This window comes from Equus caballus, chromosome 29, assembly GCF_041296265.1.
Source record: "Equus caballus isolate H_3958 breed thoroughbred chromosome 29, TB-T2T, whole genome shotgun sequence".
Classification (NCBI taxonomy): Eukaryota; Metazoa; Chordata; class Mammalia; order Perissodactyla; family Equidae; genus Equus; species Equus caballus.
In genome coordinates, this window is record NC_091712.1 from 32,481,373 (window position 1) to 32,496,557 (window position 15,185).

The 15,185-nt window shown below is 49.1% G+C and overlaps 1 protein-coding gene across 29 annotated transcripts in view; it reads left to right on the top strand.

Moving 5' to 3' along the window:
* The window catches only part of FRMD4A (FERM domain containing 4A), a 589,108-nt gene that overhangs the window by 518,437 nt on the left and 55,486 nt on the right, over positions 1–15,185 (top strand). For all 29 annotated transcript variants that reach the window (XM_070255327.1, XM_070255323.1, XM_070255306.1 and 26 more), the window contains 3 exons: positions 2,374–2,450; positions 7,573–7,711; positions 13,253–13,394. In XM_070255327.1, the coding sequence (XP_070111428.1) occupies positions 2,374–2,450; positions 7,573–7,711; positions 13,253–13,394 (358 nt within the window). The remainder of the gene's footprint in view (positions 1–2,373; positions 2,451–7,572; positions 7,712–13,252; positions 13,395–15,185) is intronic.

Below are 15,185 nucleotides of genomic sequence, written 5' to 3' on the forward strand. Positions count from 1 at the left end.
CGGCCCAGGGTTTGCCGGCCTGGATCCCAGGTGCGGACATGGCACCAATTGTCAAGCCATGCTGTGGTAGGTGTCCCACATATAAAGTAGAGGAAGATGGGCACGGATGTTAGCTCAGGGCCAGTCTTCCTCAGCAAAAAGAGGAGGATTGGTGGCAGGTGTTAGTTCAGGGCTAATCTTCCTCAAAAATAAATAAATAAATAAATAAAAAGAAAAGAATAATTCTGGTTGCTCTGGAGTTATCCTCTTTTATCTGCCAGGTTTCGGGAGAAGCAGGAACAATTAGGAATCACCCTGAGCTCTAAGCTCATTGAGCACTTACTTTGTGCCATACCGCATGGAGGATCTGGTGCTTCTGCCTTCGAGGGGCATTATTCCCATTTTGCAGATGGGAAAACTGAGGCCTAACGAAATGCTCTCCCTTGCGTAAGGTCAGACAACTTGGATGTAGGGGAGCCTGGATTCAAATGGATGCAGTCAGACTCCGGAGCCTGTGTGCCTGGCCACTTAGTTCTGTTTACTCCCAATCCTGGGGTCAGTGTGGGGGATCTGTTAGTTCTGGTGCTTTTGTGTCTGTGGCTAAGTTCAGGGGAATGTCCATAAATATTAACACGGGGGGTCAGAGAGAACTCTGGGTGTCTCATTGAGGGATTTAGCGTAGCATCAGACAAGAGCGTAAGACTCAGACCTGTGACTTGAGTCATAGACGACTCAGGTGGCATTTCATCTGTGAGCTGACACAGGGCTGTCTGAGCCAGTTAGGGCTTTGAGTCAGTCGCTTTCCTTAAAATGTCTCTCCATTCGCCTGCACCTGACCTGAAAGGAGAAAGAAGCACAACTTTCCTTGGGCTTCAGAATGAAACGTTCTTTGCGCTGTGGACAAAGAGGTGGCGTGTAATAAGAGAATCGATGTCCTCCTCCTGTTATGCAGGCGAAATCATGGTACAATTCTGCAGGGCAGGTTGTGAAGAGAAAAGGATGCAGCCATTCTAGACGCAGCTTTTATTGCAGCCCAGTTTGACGAAGGGGTGGAGTCTTTTGGCCAAGCCCTGACTAAGCAGTGCCCTGGGCCTTCCAGGGCGGGGTTGATGGGACCCAGGGAAATCGCAGTCCCATCTCTAAGGAGGAGAAAATGTAAGCAGGTCAGAGAGGGTCAGGTGTCCCAGATGAGGGGACTCTGGGTCTAGGATGAGACCCTAAAGAGCACGTGCCTCAAAGCAGTAGGCAAAGACAGGGAGGACCCCAGGGAGGAGCGGCCACTCTTGGGATGAAGGAGAAGAACGGGATTCTGCTTTCCTCTTCTTGGGGCAAAATAAGCTCAACTTCTAAGTATCTAGAAGGGGCTGCCGTATGCATCAAATATAAATGTCTAAATATAAATATAATTGTGTGCGCGCATAACTTTAACCTGTTTTGACATTTCCCAGAGGGTTAAGTAACTTTCTTTTTCATCCGATGAAAGGAAGCCCCCTCGCAGAGCAACGCTGCGGCCCTAATTACTCCCAGACAGGGCAGGCAGCCTCTGAGTTAAGGGTTCCCCGTCCGAAGGAGGGACGACCACCGGGGCCGGAGGGGCCCATCGGGCAGCTGGGGGCACTTTTTACCCGCCCCTTTTCAGAACCGCCTTCATTCCCCTCCTCACGCTCCCCGATGGCAGCGAGCCTCTTGGATTTTCTTTGTGCCGCAGAAAGAAGCTGGCGCTTGACAGCCTCATATTGTTGCCTTGAGTCGCCAGCCCCCAAAGAAAGTGGTTGCAGCCCCCGCCCTGCGCAGAGAGGCTTCCTGGCCATCCGGACTGGCCGGGGCGAGTGGGAGCTCTTACACATTAGTGGGCAGGAAGTGGAGTCCCGATGGGAGGCTGGGAATTTGACCGCCTTCCCATTTCAGCACCGGAGGGAGGAAGCTGGTTCGGCAGGAGCGCAGATGGCTACTGCTGCCTCTGAGAGCGCCTCGCTCCCCGCGCCCCTGCCCACTGCGCGCGCCCGGCCGCCGCTCTCTCCCCGCTCCCCTCCTCCCCTTGGAGGGAAAAGTCTGCAGCGCTGGGAACTGTCCTGGAGAACCCAACAAAGGCAAAGCAGAGGAGAACAACTTAAAAAGAACTTGTTTTGTTCCCGTTAAGAAACCTGCAGGAAAATCCACACCCACGGTGCTGGGTTTTGAACTGGAGAGCGGCGGCGTGCGTGCGTGTGCGTGTGTGTGTGTGTGTGTGTGTGTGTGTGTCAAGCAAGAAGCGGAGGAGGCGGAGGCACAAACAGCCGTCCCTGGGCTCCGCTTTGATAAGGAAACTGCCCGCCGTAGAAATTCAGCAGCAAAGAGAGCACCACAGCGTGAACCAACCCCTTCTGAGTTTCAACTGCATTGTTTTCTGTGTAGATCTTCCAGTGGAGACAGTTGGAAAACCTGTATTTCAGAGAAAAGAAGTTTTCCGTGGAAGTTCATGACCCACGCAGGTAAGCTGGAAAAATCCTTTTCTTCTGGGAGTGCATGGCTGGCTCGGCATATTATTTATATTACTATTTTTGTGCTGTCATTGTTCATGGTCATTCTAGGGGGAGGGGCAGAGGATGGTTGATGGTGGAAAACAGTTAAATCAGCCAGGAAAAGCTTTGTTTTGTACTAAGTGTGTTGATAAATGTGGTGGGTTCAAGTGTGCATATGTGTGTGAAATTAGCGATTCCCTGATCTTCTCATCTGGCTACAAGTGTTGATGGTTCATATGTGTGGAGTTATCGTTACATTTTAGAGATTTGTAGCATTTCATAACCACCGCCAAATTCAACAGGGCAGTGGTCTGAGTTCTTCTAGGCAGTTTTTGCCAGAAAAGTGTGTGAAAGATGGCTTGTCAGAGCTTCTCAGAATGTTTCAGGCAGGACAGCCAGCACCAAAAGCATTCTGTACCCTGAGCAGTTGTGCTAAATTGATTCCGGGAGCTGTAATTTTCAGGTGTTAGCACTGTGGGCGGATTGAAAGAAATCCGATTCTTTCTCTCTCCACCTCTCATTGCTTCCCAGGGAGCGTTAATGCAAAAATCAATGCTCTCCAAGTCAGATGCCAAACAATAGGGTCCCCGTCTGGAATGCAGCGAGCCCTGCGTGGAAGGTTCTCGGGGGCAGTGCGTACGTACCCGCGGCTTTTCCTCTCTTTGTCTGCCAGCAGTCCTAGAGTTACAGGCAGGCCAGAAACTAGCAGCAAAGTTTCATAAAAACAGGCCTGACACCTAAGGAGAAATGGCTTTCAATGGGTCCAAAAATGAGTTTACAAGCAGGTTGCCCTGGGAAGACAGTAAAAAGATCAGACTCTCTAGAGAAGCGAACATGGCTTTTATGTGTCATTGATACCCCAGCCCTGGCCTAGGAAAGAGGGCTTGGCACCGGCTCCCCTCACACATGGCTTCTGAGCTCTCAAAACAAGCTGCTGTGCCTCCCAGGGAGACAGCCCCCACTCCCGCCCCCGCCCCCGTCAGAGTGCTGAGGCTTGTGCAGTAGTCTCTGTTCCTGCAGCCTCTGATAACCTAGTGGGGCTGACGCGCTGCTTGGCCCGCTGTGTAATCTGCATGGAACAGCCTCTCCCGTGGAGGGGAAGAGCTTGCCCCATGCCCCACAGTTTCCTACACGACAAACAAGTGGAGAACATGTTAGGGATTCCAGGTCTCTGTCGCTGGAGGCGAACATGGCAGCATTAGTAGATTAACGACCGGTCCAGCCTTTCTCAGGGTCCCGCAAAGGGGCTCCCAGTCCGGAGACCCTGCCTCTGCTGAGCAGGAATCCATTTGTGCTGGCTGAGTGGAGAAGAGAGAGATGCTGAGAATAATATTCCAGCTGAGAAGGAATTGTTGCTCTTCCAGGCGAACCATATCAGACCAGAGTCTGAAGAGCGTGAGAGGAAGGAAAACTTATCTGTAAAAAGAGCGAAATAAATGTTGCCACCATAGGTCAGAGGCGGAAAGGGGATGCTTGACAGAATGAAAACTGGACATTGGAGAATCTGAGGGGCTGGAGCATAAGCACTAGATAGCCTTTCCATGCCTGTGCTCTGTTGGGAATTGTGATAACACACAGAGGCACCTTGGACAAATCCTAGAATGGGTGTAGGTGTGGGTGTGTATGTGTGTGTGTGTGTGTGTGTGTGTTCTCTCTGGGTCTGTTGCCCTCTCTGTGATGTAACACTGAATTCCCTTCCTTTTCCCAAGGCCCAGGGGTATAGGAAAGCGTCTAAGCCTCATATGTTGCTATTACATGGACTTTTAGCCTATTAAACGAGAGTGATCAATCTTTTATTTGTTGAGTAGCTTCTATGTTCGGGCTCCAAAACAGGGTCCACTGCCCTTGAAGAACTTCCCACACAGCTAGGGAGACAGGCAAAAGGGGTGTGATGTTTACTGAGTGTTCATATGTGCTGGTACCGCTCTACACACCTGGGTGCTCTCTGTAACTCTAAGAAATAGGTACCACTGGTCTTCTTGTTCTCCCGGTGAGAAACTGAGGCACCGAGAAACGAAGTAACTTGCTCTAGGTTACAAATGGCTAGTAAGTGGTAGAGGCAGGATTCGAACCCAGGGAGCCTGGCTCCAGAGCTCTCACACTTTACTACTATGTATACACAAGGCAGTGGGGACCAAGTGCCAGATGGCACAGGCCATAAATCTGAAGGTCACTGGAAGCTAGGCTGCTCAGGAGAGGCTTTCTGAGCAGGAGAGATCTGAGCTGACCTTTGTAGGCTGAGGAGGATTTAAAGCTCAAGGTAGGGCCCTCAAGGATAAAGATGTCCATCAGCTCAAGTGGGCAGAAGAGAGAAGAGGAAAGTGGAGGAGCCCGAGGCAGCCTAAGCACAGAGCAGGATCATGTACCCTGGAGGAAAATAGCCCTCTGTTTGCCCAGAGGCAAGAAGGGAGTATAGAGGCCAGGAGAGGCCAGGGAGGTGTCTTCACTGATGTCAGAGGTGGAAACCCAAGTTGACGTCCACTTGAAAGACAACTTGTCCAAATACACACAGAGGCAAGCAAAGGGAATCGCTTCCGATTAGCTGCTTAGTCGGGTGGCAGAGCCAAAGCTCTAAGCCCGGGTGTCTGCCTCACACAGCAGTAAGTGCTCCTTAAGTTAAATGTGTCATCCTGTTGCTGTTGCCTTGTTTATGTGGAGCAGGGAAGACAAATCTAGTTGACTGTATGTTGGGGTGATTCAGGGGTCAGCCAACTCCCCCAAACCAGGAAGGGCGTCAGAACCAAAATAATCAGATGGCAAGTGTGGGAGAGAACCATGTCCTAAAGATGTCATCCATGGGACATGGCGAGGACAAGGAATCACCCAGGGCAGAGGGTGCTTCCTGAGTCCATGGGCACAGGTTGGATCACAGAAGATGCTGTGGGATTTGTTCTCCTGTGAATGCATCCTAACTCAATACCTGGTGCTGTTTCTACACTTCTCTAGGTTTTGGCAAATACTCAGTTTCTAAAGTTTAGTCAAAATAGAAGAGCTGGTGGGGTGGGAAGAGCCTGGAGGGAAAGATGCGGAGAAAAGATAAATTAATAATGAGTCAGGAGAAAAACTCTCAGTGTATCTGATTCAGGTGCTCCCGTGGGTGTCTAGAACGCCCTAGACCTGACAAGCCTCTTAACCCTTCCTCACTCGCCTTACGTGAAAAGTACAAGCACCTAGCCTGGTACACTACTTTCACTAAAATGTATTTCAAGAAAAAATGGTATTTACTCCCAGGAGCAGCCATTGCTATGGAAGCCAAAGTGGGAGTTCAGATCACAGCTTCTTTTTTAAATCTGCTAAGACTCGTAGGGGTTTCCCTCTCACTCTCTCGCCAGCTCCTCTTGCATTATTTTCAACTGTATGCTCTTTCATGAGCTGGCGTTTTCTTTTAACTTTTGTTTTAACTAAGGGGAGGAATACCCTGCCTCGAATCAGTAGCATTAACTAACCACCAGATTTGAATTTCTCCTTAAAAGTGGGTTTGAAGAAGACCTCCCGTTAAATCTTCAGCCCCCAAGGGAAGGTGACGGGAGTGACTTTAAATTTTCTTCAAGGGAAAATTTCCCTTGGGAAAAAAAAGTGATTATTCACAAGTCCTGACTACCCAAGTGTCTTCTAAATTAGATATCTTAATCTGGGGAACACACATTTTTCTTCCTACGTTCGCATCAGATACCCCAGACGCCACCCACAGTCCCATCACCTTGCCTTATACACGTGTGCATGTAAAAACATGTTCTCAGATTTCACTTGCAAAGTAATCCACCTGTCCTATAAATAGCCTCACTGAGAACATGATCACCTAACCCTTTTTCCCCCCAATTCCATTAATATGGTGAATTATGTTGGGACCAGTGTTTCCTCTTTCATTTTTGAAGTCTGATTGCCTCTCTCTGCTCCATGCATATATGTAACCATATCTCCTCCATAAATGTATATGGCAGGATGGGATAGTGTGGAGGGCTTGGCTGGGCTCATTTCTTTCTGCCTTCTGTCTTTTCATTCTTTATACTCTGCCTGCCCTCTGAATGTATTTGATAATTGATAACCAACTCTTTCAAACAACATTGAGTTAGAGTAATATAAGAAGTCCTGATTCCCTCAGACGCTGTGGCCTGTGGCAATTAGAAGAGAATTCACTCATCCTTCACCATAGGCAGCATTGCCTGCTTAATGAGGGACATTGTCAAAGGCTTTTCCTGTCTCTGAAGTTTGTGTTGGCCCAGCGCCAGGAGCTGAAGATCAGAAAGGACCGTCCAGTGACCTAAAATGACCCATCTTATCCCAGACAAGGCAGAGGCCTGACCAAATCCTGAACCTCTGAACCCTAAGGAGCCAGTAAATCAAAAGATGAACATTATTCACAGTAGCCAAGATATGGAAACAACCTCAGTGTCTGTCCGCAGTTGAATGGAGAAAGGAATTGTGGCACGTATATACAATGGAATATTATTCAGCCTTAGAAAAGAAGGAGACCCTGCCAGTTGCAACAATATGGATGAACCTAGAGGATAGCATGCTAGGTGACATAAGCCAGACACAAAAAGAAAAACACTGCGTGACCTCGCTTGTGTGTAGAATCTAAAAAACTCAAATACATAGAATCAGAGAATAGAATGGTAGTTACCAGGGGCGAGGAGGGGGGGGAAATGGGGAGATGTTGGTCAGAGGTACAAAGTTGCAGTCATCTAGGCTGAGTCTAGAGCTGTAATGTACGGTATGGTGACTATAGTTAATAATACTGTATTGAATTCTGCAAATTGGCTAAGAGAATAGATTTCAGGTGTTATCACAAAAAATGGTAACTTTGAGGAGACGATATGTTTCAGTAGCTTGACTGTAGTAATCATTTCACTATGTACATTTATATCAAATCATCATGTTGTACACCTTAGATATAATTTTAATTAAAGAAATAACAAGAGGACCTTTGCCAGCCAGTTTCCCTAAGCACACACTCACACGCATGCACTCTCATCTGTCACCCTTAGGCCAGGGCTTTTAGGACCCAGTGGGTTCTCAGTAAAAGCTGTTGCTCATCAATGGATTCCCTCATCATCAACATGGTCGGACCTTCTGACTCTTGCTTTCCCAGGGCTTCAGTGACAAGGAGGACGTTTGGACACAGTGGCATCGCAGTGCATACGTGGTACGCGTGTCCAGCATTAATCAAGTCCATCTGGGCTATGGCCATTAGCCAACACCAGTTCTATCTGGACAGAAAGCAGAGTAAGGTAAGTCCCTTTCCTGGGATTGAGAAGGACTCTGCTGGGACAGATGTTCCACCGAGCCTAAGGACAGTTGAGGGCCCTTGTCTGGATCTTGTTGTTTAGGGATTGGGAACTGGGTGGGTGAGGAGGCGCTGCATCCTTGCCATGGGATGTGCACAGGCACAGACTTGCCTTTTACGGCTGTAGGAGGGAGGAACGAGGCGAGTTCTTCAAGAGGGCAAGTTCCATGCAACTTGGTCAAGGGCTTCTGGCCCAACCACAGTCAGAGCCACTCAGCCCTTCCCTGCAGCCAGGTAGGGCCCTCTTGAGGAATTCCGACCATGCTCTTGAACCTCAGGAACCTCTCCTGGGAGCAAGCAGTCCCGACCTTTTTGGTGTTCAAACAGTGGCATATTGTTTTCTTTTTGAGAAAAAAAAAGTAGCCGTTCTCAGCTAATAGATACCACCGAGGATAATTGCTGTGAAAACCCTCCAGGCTTTTCCAACTGCCAACTCCATTTTTTTTAAAATGCAAAACTGGAAACATGGGGGGGGGGTGGGAAGCCAACAACCCTGTTTCCCGAAGGTTTCCCTGGCGCCTCGGGCCTTGGTAAACAGTCATCCTCTGCGGGAGATTGGACCCAGCCCCAGTCCAGACCCACGGTGCCTTTTCTGGTGGGTGGGAGAATGACGTCGCCTTGGTTCACACACAGCTTGTATCAACGCTCTGCCCTCTCCTCTTCCAGCCTTGTCTGCTGTGCTCCGCTTGTCTTCCCCCGACAAGCCACTCCAGTTCATTACCCCTCAGGTGTAGAGCCATATCAAGATGGGCCCTGCACCTTTCTCAGGATCCTACTGGCTTGGGGGTGGAATGCAGAGCTACAGAGCAAGACCGACCTTGGCCCCCGGCCTAGTCAGAACCACCACCTCTGGGAGGTTTGCCCCATTGTGTGAGTTCTTGGGAGGGAGTGGGTGACAGGACCCTGGGCTCACTGGGCTCAAGATTCATTGGATGGGTGCCCTCTTGGGTCCTTTCAGCTTCCTCTTTTGCCTTATTTTCCTTGTGGGTAGAGTTCTTCTTTCCCTGGCTTGGGGAGAGGTGTGAAGGAGAGAGCTGGAGTTGAGGGGGAGGTAAGAGAGAGACAGTAAGAAAATAGGAAGAAAAGAAACAATCCCTCAACTCGTAATTCAATTTCAAATTAGGGCCTTTCCCATGTGGCAGTCACTTTCTCTATTGTAACACACTTTCTCGTCTCCGGAGTCTTCTTCCTGACCCCCTTTTGGGTCGTTTTTCTGGGGTGAATGGGCACAGAGTGGAATATTTTTGTGGTTAGGAGGAACGAGAGTATTCCACAGCTCTCTTGGTGATGGTGAGCATTGGCACAGGTATTTGAGGCCTGATTGGATCAAAAGAAACTGGGCCAATGTGTTTGGACTCATGCTTTAGATTGAGAGGGTGGATGGGTACCAGCATTTCCCCTCCAGTGGCTAGAATTGGAGGCTGAAGCCTCGGAACATAGATTCCATCCTCTGTATTGTTCTGGTGATAGATAGTGAGGGGTAAAGAGTTTGGCAACCCTCCTGAACCCCACTGCCAATTCCTCTTGTGGGCAGACGCCCCACACACTCATACCAGCATTTTGAAAGGGGAAAAGAAGAAGCATAGTTCACTCTAAGCATAGCACATTAGCTGTTTGAGCTCCTCCCGCCATGCTGGGTTTTTGCATAGAGAGTGGGTAACTCAGGAGGCCTGTTTTTGGGGGCTCTTCATCCCCATCCTTGAAGCTGGTCTTTCTCTGCAGTTGGAGAAGCCTTATTCACCAGGTTTACAGGTCAGCCCACTGATGCAACAAGTAACCCTCAAACGCGTAATTATCAGAGATCACTTATTAACCAGAAGTGTCATTTAAGAGGCCAGACCAAATGCCACAGCAATAGGGAAATTTCAGCCATCCTTCTCAGTAACCCCTGGGGGACTGAAGGAAACGCATGTGCTCCCAGGAGCACGAGAACCTTCCCCAGTAAGCTCTCAATGCTCACAGGCGCTCCACGGCCCTGGCAGATCTTGTAGGTCCGCAACCTACAGTGAGAGGTGAGGAAAAGGTTCCCACATCTGGAAGGCCATGGGCTCTGTTTCCCAGTTCGGTGGGCCTGGGCAAGTCCGTCGTGCCTCAGGCTTCGCTTTCCCCAGGTTAGAGAACAAGAAAGGAAATTCCTGACCGAAACTATCGATTGGTCCACTGACACAATGTTTGTGAAATTGCTTTAGGAGATATGGGCTGTCTTTCATTATTATCATTATTAATCCAACATCCTGTTCCCTGGCCAAGACTTGTGTAAAGTTTAAATTCTCTGAAAGTTCCCCGAATTAAGTCAGAGATGATAACATTCCCTTAGGAATTATGTTACAACACCTTTCGTTTCTGGAATGTCGTTCTTTACACAACAGTGAGGTGATCCCTGTCCACTGGGCAGAATGGCCTCTGGGTGAGTGACGGCTGACAGGCCTGGGATGAAGAGCTTCCAAATATTTCTGAACAGCCAAGTGTTGGCTGGCATACTGGCCGTTGCTTCACACTCTACTGTACCAGGCCATGCCAACCATTCCTTTCTCTGAAGTGCCTCAGCAAAGCCTGGGCTCCCAAGTGATGTTTATCAACCCCGGAAACAAGTGCGGTCTAGTGGTCTGAGTCAGCAGAGGTGGGCAGCCAAGAAGTTTCGTGTGCTTCCCCTGGCAGTTGGGTATTTTCTTCTTTCAGGGTCATTGTGCAAATCATTTAAGAAAATCTCTCTCTCCCTCTCTCTCACACACACACTCCCTCTATCATCAAAGACAGATGGGAAAGAGGCCATATTGGTTGGCTTCCTCTGGCTCATTCAGAATGAGAGGCTATGCAGGCACCAGTTCCAACTGGTAACTTATATATGCTGACCCCAAAGATCAGCAGTGTTTTCAACTGGATCCCAGCAGCCTCTGGAGCCTGGAGCCAAGGAACGTCTTGTAGACATTAGAGGAAAATATTTGAAAGCTCAAATTATTTAAACACTAGACACTTTTCCTCTGAACTCAGAGTGGGGACTTCTCAAGTTGGCCTCCAGTCCAAACATCTTTCCTTCTTCTTAATCTTTTCTTTTTTCCTGATCCACTCTGCTGGTTTTCATTCTGTTCTTCATTCCATCATGCAGAGTCAGAGCGTGGTAGGGGACAATTAAACCTTGCTCGTGAAACAATGATAAAATCTGGTATGGCAAGACCCTCAGAGCAAACGTTCAGAATCTTGGAGGCCCTTTTGAGTTGGCCCGAAGACTTGACTTTGCAAGGAGAAAATCTCCCCATCATTGCTCATTTCCCCTTAGTGCTTTCTCCACTGGGTCCGTTCAGTCAGTGTGATATTTCCCTTCTAGAGAGAAACCGGTAATTTCCTAAAGCTTCCAAGAATCTAGTCTCCCTCGGGAAGGATGTGTGTTCCGTACTTTGTTTTCTGCCTCTGAGATTGATGTGTGGCAGAAGTGGAGGTGGTGTGTGGGGAACAGGTCTTCCCTGTGATTAATGAGATCCCCAAAATATCAGCTTGAGTCATCAGTCTACCCTCATTTAGCGAATTACTGCCAGACCTTCATTTATCTGCTTTTCCAATTCCAATGGCCTTTACACACATTACCTAATTTAGTCCTTATCACAACTCTGTGATGTGGGTTTTAAGATCTCCATTCTACAAACAGATCTGAGGATCAGCGAGGCTGAGCATGGAGGGCAAACAGTGATTTCGTGGGAAGAGCCAAGAGTCCAACCCAGATCTTTCTGGCTTCAGAGAAGGCCTTCCCCACCATGCCGAATTGGTCTCTGTCTTTGTGAGTTATTATTGCATAACTGCAAGCGTGGGCTCCTTTTTATTAAAGCGTGGGCCTTGGTCAGAGTGGTGCTGACAGAAAGGAAGTAATGGATTGTGCTTCCTATGCTCGCGCCCAGAGAAAGCTCCAGATGGGTGCTGTCGATCTGCTGTGTCAGGATGAAACGAAAGGCACTTCCTGCTTTCTGCTGTGAGCCAGAACCCCAAGAGGGCCTGGCAGCGAGTTGTTTTATGAACAAGGAAGCCCCAACCTGAGGAAGGTGACCTGGTTCTGATGCAGGGACAAAAGTTGAGGTCAGGAAGGAAGGACCAATGGGATTTTTCATGTAGGGGGTAAGGAGGAAGACGGTTCATAGACCGTGAACGAAACAAACCCAAAGTCCGCATTCCCTCTGTGGCTCACACTTTCATCTTGTTCGCATGAGGAAAGTGCTCAGCGATCGGAAGTCAATGTCATTCACCAGTGTCGCCATCAGCATGGAGGCCAGAGGAAGGGTGAAGCCACAGGGTTCAGACAGCCTTTGCTGGCCAGCTGAGGGCACCTGGGCACAGAATGTAACTAAGGGAAAGCGAGGCAGTGGTCTACCTTCCCACCCTGGCCTTCACCTCTGCCCTCTGCCAGCTTTCTCCCATGTGGGGACAGACGTGGTCTCACACAGCTGGGTGGGGATGCACATGACTACCTCACCTCGTTCCATGCCCGTGCATGCTAGAGCCACCAGCCACGCAAAGATTAGCGGATGTCTGGGCTATACCAGCATGTACGGTTGTTTTCATAAATGTCATGATATAGGTAAAGCCTGTTGCCTTAAGCCCCGTGACAAAAACTGATTTCCTGAAGAAGAAAAAAAGCAAATATCAAACACATGTGTGGAAAATGCAAACCCATTTCACTTACCAAGGCGGAAACTAAAGCTGCTTTACTACAAACAGTTACTTTGAGGAATGTCGTTGTGAAGGCAGAGTCCTTTTCTAATGATTCCAGCCTGCTATGACGATGAGCCAAGTTGGGCCAGTGAATATGTGGAACGAGTGGAGTGGAGTTTTAGCCATCATCTGAAGACTTCGGCTCCCACATTTAGGTATCAGAATGGAAGCAGAGTACCGTGTCAGGGGCTTCTTGGGGGTACCCGAGTGTCCAGACGAGCAGCTGTTCATAGGCTTGCACCCACGCACACAGTATGCCCGCACATCTGGGACGCTGTCACTTCTCAATCCTCTGAACTTTCCATGGCCCCATGGCTAGCAATTTAAGAGGCTTAAATCACCTCAGAATTCATTGGAACTTCATGAATTTGTTTCAGATACTTCTTACGTCATTCACAAAGCTGAAAATTTTTTTTTGGTATGTCCTTAAGCACAAAACAATTATAATCACCAGTGTTTACTGAGAGCTAGGTACTAGGCAGAGAGGAGGGGGGCAGAGGGGAGATCAGTCTGACTCCAACGACAGTGCTTTTAAGCTCCATACAGTGCGGCTTGTAGAATAATAGGCTTGGAAAATTCATCACTGTGTCAGCTTTTGAGCCATATCTGCTCTCGCAGAGAGCTTTGGTAATTAGTGATGTGGGACCAAGGAATACAAACATAAAAATGCTGCACAGCAGGAGATTAGTCAGTTTGCTGAGTTTTAGGACCCCCAGCAGGGGAGTGATTACTGCCCCCTCTCAGAGGGGAACGCCTCTTTGTAACCCAGTTGTCTTTCTCACTCTAGTCTAAAATCCATGCCGCACGGAGTCTGAGCGAGATCGCCATCGACCTGACGGAGACTGGAACGCTGAAGACCTCCAAGCTGGCCAACATGGGGAGCAAGGGCAAGATCATCAGCGGCAGCAGTGGGAGCCTCCTGTCATCAGGTACGTGAGGCCTCGGGTTGGGGAGCCGCCTTCCAGAGAACGTGGAAGCGTGGCTTCCACCCCACAGTAGCTCCCAGAATGGTGGAGAACGGCAGCAGCCGAGGAGGCAGCTTGGCAGGCCCGCCAGGGGCTGGCTCTGGTTTTGAGGCCAAGGTTTTGAGCCAAATTGGAATCTGAGAAAACTGCCAAAATTATGAAAGAGTGGGAAAAAAACAAGGCAGTAGAAGCAGGCAGTGTGGGAAGGACTGTTGGTCACAGAAGCCTCTTCAGGCACCCTCCAGAGCCTCTGAATGCGCTGGCTGACTGTCAGGAATGTCAGCTCCAAGGACCGAAGGTGGGGCTCCCCGTGTCTCGTTAAAGGAGAGTTACACTGAGGAGGGGCTGGGGGTCAGGGTCCTGATGCTGAGTGACACCACATTCTATTCCCCGGTGAACTTCTCGAGACTTTAAAAAGTCCAGAATGCTCTTGAGCATCTGGAAGGGAGAGACTTGCAGTCACAGAGTGTGGCATAGTGATTAAGCACCATTTGAAACTGAGTCAAAGGGTCTGATTCCACCATCTGTTTCTGCGGGCTCCAGGCGGGTCATTTTGTCATAGGATGTTGGGAGGGACGGAAAAGCTCTGGGGTTTCATATCGGGCTGATGTTGCGAGTAGGGCTGCCATTCGCTGAAGTGACATGGAGAGGAGCGGGTTTGAGGAGGGAGGGGAGAGAGAGGGAGGAATAATGGTTTGGAAAAATTATAAAAGTATAACTAATGCAGGTCACTCCCCAGGGCACGTAGTCAAAGCATGATTGTTCTTGGGGACGGTGTCCCCTTGCCTCTGAGCCGTGAAAGTAAAGCAGAAAGTCTTCACTCTACCTCGTCTTCCAGAGTCTTTTCTCTAACTATGTCTGGTGACTGCAGACAAGGACAAAATGAAATAAAGGACAGGAGGCAGGAGAGGATGAGAAGCCGAATGCTGTCTAGTTAGCTTCTGGGCTGGTGGAGTCCAGTCAGAGCCAGGAGAAAGCTTAGAAACTAAAGGACAAGGGAGAGGATGTGTGTCCTTCCTGGACCAAAGGGCAGATTTACTGGGGGGACTGATGGTGCTTTGGCTCAGGGCCCCTCACTGGGCAGGCCTTTCTAAGGTCCTGGGAGGGCCCCAGCCATGTGCTCACGTGGCCATGTGTTTTTATAAAATCTGCGAACATATTATATTTTGCATTCTTTTTCTTAAATAAAGCCACCAAAATTACATCAGCTTCAGACCCCACAAAACTAGATCCTCCTCTGCCAGATGACTGTAGGTTCACCATAGACCTCTCCCTGCCCGGATTGTTCAGTATTTTCATCAATCCCGTGGGCCAAGGGATCATTATTTCTGAGGGTTGCAGGTTTATAGTGAAGACAGTAGAGAATGTCGTCTTCTTGTATCAGAGAATGCCATTCAAAACACAAGCCCCCTGCCTCGAATGACAGCCACTCGCAATCCCCTGGTGATTGACAAAGAGCAGAGCCAGAGCGAACCCCCGCTAGACCCCCCCCAACCGGTGTTAAAACCCAGAGTCTCAGATTTGGTCCTGGATTTATCCACCCACTGTCCTCATATCCAGCCACAGGTGAGCCCGACTCATCCTTCAGCCTCAGCGAGGGGTGCGTCCCTGCTGTGGTTTCGTATCCGTTTGGAAATCTGGGTACTTTCTGAAGGTGACGTGGTTCTACCCAGAAGGAGAATGGATCCTTCCACCTGAGGGTTTCTCAAACTTCCGCATGCATCAGAACCACTTGGAGAGCGTGTTCAGACACAT